Source organism: Vombatus ursinus, unplaced genomic scaffold (genome assembly GCF_900497805.2).
Source record: "Vombatus ursinus unplaced genomic scaffold, bare-nosed wombat genome assembly UNPS02014768.1, whole genome shotgun sequence".
NCBI classification, from domain to species: domain Eukaryota; kingdom Metazoa; phylum Chordata; class Mammalia; order Diprotodontia; family Vombatidae; genus Vombatus; species Vombatus ursinus.
This window is the reverse complement of record NW_020954546.1, coordinates 32,678,103-32,685,263: the sequence shown is the minus strand read 5'-3', so window position 1 is coordinate 32,685,263 and position 7,161 is coordinate 32,678,103. Positions and strand designations below refer to the sequence as shown.

The window sequence follows — 7,161 nt, the reverse complement described above, 5'->3', positions numbered from 1 at the left end:
TTGTATCCCTGATACCCATAATCATGCCTGGCATATAGGATAGAAACTAGAGCTCTGATTCCATTGGTATAAGACACTCTCGAATGAGGAAATTCCATCTGCCAAGGTAGGGTGTCATCTTCTCTGTAATATATAAACTTCATTACCTAGAACACTGAGAGATTAAGTTCCTTCCCCAGACCCACACACTTAGTATGTGTCAGAGAGTAGGACTTGAACCCAGGTCTTTCTAGCTTCTAAGAGGGCTCTCTATCCACTACATACTACCTTCTGCCTGGCACATAGTAGGTACTCAATAGATACTTGTTGAATGCTGAATTAAACTGAACTTAGCATTAGGACCACTATCCACCCCATCTTTTATTCATTCAATGTACCTGAGTTCTATCTCTTTTCAGGGGCTCCTAAGTAGTAAAGAAATCTCTTTTGTCTATACCTAGCAGCTCTTCGGCAGAGCTAGGAACAGACCCTGAGGCCTAGGTTAGGGGTCTTTCAACAATGTCACACTCAGGCTAGTGGAAGCAAGACCCATGCAATAAGGCCAACTTAAAGTTGACCCTACTCTATGATACAGAACCCACAATACTATAGGGCTTTGAGTAATAAAGTACTTTCTTCACAATAGCCCATCGAGGTAGAAAGGCAGAGATCATTATATCCATCTTATAGATGGGGAAAATGAGGTGAACAGAGTAGGAGGGGAAGGAGGAAGGGAGATATCTCACTTTCTCATGGATGCTAGAGTTGAGGCGCCTCAGAGTCTCCTGGAAGTTCCGGTTTTTGGGTTCAAGTGTAGCACAGCGCTGCACATCCTTGAAAGCCTGGTCCAGCTTACCCAACTGCTCCAGAGCCTGGCATCTTCGGAACAGGGCCTTGATGTCTGAAGCATTAATGTCAATGGCTAGCAAGAGAGACAAATGGAAAATGGCTTCAGGAGGTAGCTCTGAATTCTCTGTACCAGGTCCCACCTTCCTAACCCTAGAAATGCTGCTACTTATTTATCTCTTTGACTTTGGATTATCTCTGTCCACAGTCTGTTCAAGTAAGCAACTGAGTCTTCTTTGTACATGTGTGCCTCATTTCACAAAACCCAGTATTGAAAATCTGAGTTTTACAAAACTGGTACATCGAGATGTAATTACCAACATTACAAAAAGATTCAGGAGCTGACCACTGAATGATTATAATAACCAAGAAACTTGGCCCTGAAAAAGAACTGAGAAACCTCCCTCCTTTCTTTGCCATGGCAAATGAATGAGAGAATAAAGCTTTACTAAGTACTTTATGCAAACCACCATGCTAGGCACTGATGATATAAATAGAAAAGTAAGCCAGCCCTTACTCTCTAAAAGCTCACATTCTGGTGGAGGAGACACCACATGGCAGGGGACTATGTATATGAAATATGGCATACACTTTCAGACTTGGCTTATATATGGGTTGCTTTTGCTGAGCTGCTTCCGGCTGGGAAAGAGGGGGAGGAGGGATATATTCAGAAGGAAGAGAACATAAACAAAACAAAACAACAACAACAAAAAAAAACGCAGTTTAAAAAACTTTTAAAAATATTCACAGAGAAAGATTTCTTTAATAAGAAATTCCTGTGGTACGTCGAATTCACAAAAAGTTCTTTTCAACGTAACATCTCAGGAGCTACAATATAAATTGAGAAGTACACTCATCTCTTCCCATAGCACCTGGTATAAGCAATACACAAAGCGACAAGCATTTATTAAACACCTACTGTGTACTAGCTACCTCACTGGTACTGGGAATACAAAGATCAAAAGGAGACAGCCCTTGCCTTCAAAAAGTTAACGTTCTGCTAAAAGGATATAACATGTCTACAGAAAAACAAAAACCTAAAATTAAAAAAAAATTTTAAAAACCAAATATAAACAAAGTAAATAAAAAAGTGAATGGGGGTGGCGTTAAACAGGGGAATCATAAAGTCTTTTGAGGCAGTTGGCTCTTGAGTTAATAAGTAGAGAACATTCTAGGCACAGGCAAAGCCTTGGAGGTAGGAAATGGAACATCACGAAAGGGGGACAGCAGGTAGGACAGTTTGGCTGAAACTGTGTAGAATGTGTGGGGGGAGTAAATGTATAATTAGCCTAAAATGGGTGACTAAAGACAGATTTTAAAGGACTTTAAATGCCAAAGAGAGGATGAAGTTGAAAGCATTTACCAAAGGTATGTGAGGAATGCAGAGGGTGCCCTATCAATGGTCCTAACTGGTTCTTATAAATCTTTATAAATAAAGGTACTAAGAAGCACCTTGGGACAAAGAATGAGGGCATGGAGCTGAGGTCAGGGGGAAGGAGGCCACTCACCTTTGGATGCATCTGATGCTGCTTGAGTGTAGCTCTCCTGGAAATCAGAAAGACGGAAAAACTCATCAGTAAGGATTTCATAGAGAGACGAGGGAATTGGACTTGGGCTCTCAGGGCTTCCTGGTCCAACATTCTAAATTTTAGCTACCTGAGAGTTGCCCCCTCGGGAAGGGGAGGAGGGAGGCTCCCACTGAAAGGAGATGCGAAGGGGTTGAACCCTTGGAAATCAGTTCTGGAAAGCTTCCTCACCATCCCAATTTTGTGTGATCAACTTCCATCAAGGCAAGTTAGAATTAATTTGAGCTTGATGCTTCTTGGCCTCATCAGCAAAGGTCAAAGAGCACAGAACTCTGAGCCTTGGTTTAAATATAGCCCTGTACCCCTAAATCAGGTCTCCCCCCTCAAAAATAAAATCCAACACTGCTCTCTTTGCAAGGGAGAAAGTGATAGGTTCCTTCCTCCATCTTGGAGTCGAAGTTGGCCGACCTAGGAGCGCCAGGATGAAGGAGACCCCAAGGAGGCAAGGCACCAGACAGCCCAGACTCTTCCAACGGTCCCATAGGCTCCCCATCTCACACACAGGCCCTCCCCCTCCCTGCAGCTGGCCCCCTGACCGTTTTCAGCCCACAGGCTGCTCTGTTGCGGTACAGAGTGGCCAGCAAAGCTTTGTCCTTGGTCTGTGTCAGAGCCTGGCTGTAGCTTCTGGAGGCTTCTTCATAATTCTGGTTTTGAAAATATTTATTCCCCTCCTCCTTCAGCCGCACAGCATCTTCCATCCGCTGGGGAGGAGAAGAATGAAGAGTAAGATCAAAACATTTAGACAGCTCTTTCAGATCTGAAAGCACTTTACAAACATTATCTCATTTGATCCTCACAACTGTGAGGTAGGTGCTATTATTATCCCTACTTTACAGATGAGGAAACTGAGGCAGAGAAAGCAGAAGTGACTTCTCCAGAGTCACACAGCTAGTGAGTGTCTGAGGCAGGATTCAAACAGGTCTTCGGGATTCCAAATGTGGCCCCCTATCCATTGTTTGGGGAGGGAAGAATCAACCCCACATTTTCCAAATCAGCTTTACTCTGAATCAGTGCTGCCTTAACATTTGTGTCAATGAGGCTGGACCCATTACCTAACACCAGGGAAGAGATCTTTCCTACCCTAAGGAGTATTAGCTCAGGGTAAAGTCCCCAGAGGCTTCCAAAACTCACAGAAGAAGAGTGGGTACTTCCCTGGGAGACCATCTGGTGTTGCAGGTGGGGTCTGAAGACTTGGGTTCAAATCCCAGTTCTGTTATTTACTCCCTGCATGACCCTCACTCTCTGGGAGATTGGATTGGGTGGCCCCCTAAGGTCCCCACCATCTCTACATCTCTGATACCAACTAGCCAAGGGTAAAACAATACTTTCCAACAAAGCAAAACATTTCAATTTAAGGTATAAGAGGAAAGCTGCAGTGTTCAGCCCTGCCCCCCCCATCACTTAACCCTTTTCCTTCATCCCACCCCAAGACCTGGGCAGGGATTTTTCTTTTTCTTTTTCTTTTTCATTTTTTTTAGGGATTTTTCATAGATACAAATACTAATTTATTTCATAAGACTTAATAAAGCTTCATGATCCCCTCTTCTCCCTCCTTCAGTGCAAGCCCACCTCCCATCCCCTACCCAACCCCCCCAGCAAACACCACTAACTTTGTCTGAAGTAGACATGGTCAATGATACCTCCCCCGGGGAAACTTCTCTCCTTTGTCCAGCGCAGACTGCATGCAACCCTGAAGCCAGCCTGCCTCGATCTGCTCTTCCCAACCCCCCACCCAGGAGACTTTATCTCTACAACCAGTGGCTCCCAACCATATTTGGTCTGTGGGTCAGGTGTCCCTGGGGCCTGTCACTGACACTTATGGACCTTCCCTCCCCCCTCTCCAAATAGGGAATCTGTAAGAAAACACTGCATTCCCCCTCCCCAATTCTCCCAGTTTAGGGACTATTTCAGATAGCAGATGGATGGGGAGAGGTGTGTACCACAATAAGAACCCCACAAAAGTGAGAATAACTCCCATTGAGCCCATTCCAAATCCATAGTCCTGTCCTCCCCCTTCTCCTCCTCCTCCCCACCCCACACCCCCCCACCACACACAGACACTCATGGCTGCTATTTTCAGAGATAAGTGACAGCTGAGGTAGATTTTAGACAGACATGAGACAAGGATGGCAGCTGCCCAGAGCAAGAACCAACTGGTAACTTCTAGAAATGCTTTGGGAAGGCAGGATGAGAGAGGAAGAAAAAGTCCTTCAGCCCTTCCCCCAGCCCATCTCCCTTCCCCAAAACGTTCCACCCTTTCAGGACAGAATGTAAATATGGCATCCTTTGTTTTAAAGGTTTTGGTCTGTTTCAATGGCCCTCAATCTTTTCAAGTTCAAATCCTTTCTCAGTCATTTCTTAGGTCTATGACCTCAAGGAAGTCATTCTACCCCCTCAGCCTCAGTTTTTGTTGTTGTTGTTCAGTCTGACTCTTCCTGACCCCATTTGGTGTTTTCTTGGCAAAGATACCGGAGCAGTTGGCCATTTCCTTCTCTAACTCATTTGACAGATGAGGGAACCAAGGCAAAAAGGGTTAAGTGACTTGCCCAGGGTCACACAGCTAGTAAGTATCTAATGCCACATTTGAACTCAGGAAGATGAGTCTTCCTGACTCCAGGCCCAGCACTCTATCCACTGCACCACCTAGCTCAGTTTACTCATCTGCAAACTTTGAGAGTCAAACTTGATAGTTTCTTACATCTCTCCCAGTTCTAAATCTATAATCCAATGATCTGATGTATGATGATCTTTTTAAAGTATACATTAAAATTTTATCATAGTGTTCTACAAGTGAGGTAAGACTAGGTAACTTCTAAAGTGTCTTGCTGCTACAAATTTATGATTCAAGTCCCATTTTTTTAAGCTTACTGTCTGAGTGATAAGTGCCTCTGTTTCCCCATTTATAAAATAAAAGGATTGGATTAGGTTGCCTTTGAGGTCCGTTCATTCTCTAGATCTATGATCCAATAGAAAATACAGAACAAAGAGCTACTAGAAATTAAACTATCCTTTTAGATGAATTTCTATTTTGTTGGTCCCATCAGCATTTTCACATATTTGAAAAAATAATACTACACATATATGTATGATACGTTTATTCAGTCTACAGGAGCAATCGTTGCTTCCTTATAAGACTGCATATATATTTATGGACCCCTTGGTGGTCCTGGGCTCACTGGTTAAGAACAAGGAACTAATATAGTAGAAAGAGGACTGGAGTTATACTCAGATGATCCAAGTTCAAATCCCCATCCTGCCAAATGTGTAACCCTACACAAGTCACTTAATCTTCCTGGGCCTCAGTTTCCTCATCTGTAAAATGAAAGGATGGGCCAGATGACACTAAATCTATGTTCCTAAAAAAGTGACAAAAACAATCATATTTACCCATCAATCCCATTGCTGAATATTTACCCCAAAAAGTCAAGGACAAAAATAAAGGTCTCATATACACTAAAATCTGTATGGCGACCCTTCCTCTGTCTCCTTGAGGGCAGAGATTGTTTCATGTTTTGTCTTTGCACCCCCAGCAGTTAGCACAGTGCCTAGCATATGGTAGATACTTAATAAATACTTGATGATGTCACACCAGTGGTATGACCCTGGGTAAGTCACTTAAGTTCTAGCTTCCATTTATTCACCTGTAAAATAGGGATAATAACAGCAACTATCTCCCAGAGTTGTTGTGAAGATAAAATAACATTTGTAAAGAGTTTTGCAAATCTTACAATGTAATATAAATGTTACCTATTATTATTGATTGATTGGTGGGGGTAACAAAGACCTGGAAGCAAAGTTGGGACCCATCAATTGAGGAAAGACTAAACAAATTGGGTGCATGAATGTGATGGACTACTGAGTCACAAGAAGAAACAATGAATATGAAGAATTCAGAGAAACATGGGGACACTAATGTGACCTGCTCTTTGCTACCAAAAAAAAATAAAAGGCCATCTAATCAATCCCCCTCCCCTAGTTTTACATATGAGGAAACTGAAGTACAAGAAGGTGGGTGTGCCCAGGATCATACATGTAGTGAGCCTCCAAGATTATACTTGAACCCAGATCTTCTGACTCTCAGGCCATTTATTCCAACCCTCTTATTTTACACACGAGGAAACAGGCTGGGGAAAGTTAAGTTACTTGTCAGAGGTCACATAAGTAGAAAGCATCAGAGGTAAGATACGAATTCAGGTCCTCTAACTTCAGAGCCTGAGTTCCTCCTACCGGGTCACACTACCTCCCATTCTCTTCCTGCCTCTTCTCTCATTACCTTTGAATGTAATAAGCTCCTTTTGAGTAAGGATTGTTTCTTTTTGCCTTTGTGTTCCCAGCATGCCCCAGAGTCTCTGGCACATTGTAGGTACTTAATCAATGCTTGTTGACTGACTGGTTGATCATTACTCTTGGGCCACTGTTAGAAGTCCACATCCTCTTTTCTGATAGAAGAGTAAGATAGGTAAGATGCCTGAAGGTAAGATGCCTGAATAGAGTGGTAGCAGCGGTGGGAGGGAAGGAGAGATGCATCTGAGAGACACCCTGGAGGAGGCTCAACTGGGTCTGACATTTAAAGCTGGAATCACCAGGGAATCCAGCTAGTCTAACCTCCTCTGTTACAGACGAGGAAGCAGAGGCCCAGAGAGGTCAAGCTATATATCCAATGTCACATAGGTAGTAAGGAATAGAAATGGCATTTGAACTCAGGTCCTCTGACTCCAAATCAGATGCATTTAACCTAACACTGTGGCAG

General features: G+C 43.2%; 1 protein-coding gene across 1 annotated transcript in view; it reads right to left on the bottom strand.

Moving 5' to 3' along the window:
- Positions 1–4,039, bottom strand: part of LOC114043329 (protein unc-45 homolog B) — a 28,730-nt gene extending 24,691 nt beyond the window's left edge. Inside the window, exons 1-4 of the mRNA XM_027862407.1 lie at positions 4,022–4,039; positions 2,948–3,112; positions 2,334–2,370; positions 726–901 (exon numbers count right to left, since the gene is read on the bottom strand). Of these exons, the coding sequence (XP_027718208.1) occupies positions 726–901; positions 2,334–2,370; positions 2,948–3,112; positions 4,022–4,039 (396 nt within the window). The remainder of the gene's footprint in view (positions 1–725; positions 902–2,333; positions 2,371–2,947; positions 3,113–4,021) is intronic.
- Positions 4,040–7,161: the final 3,122 nt, after the last annotated feature.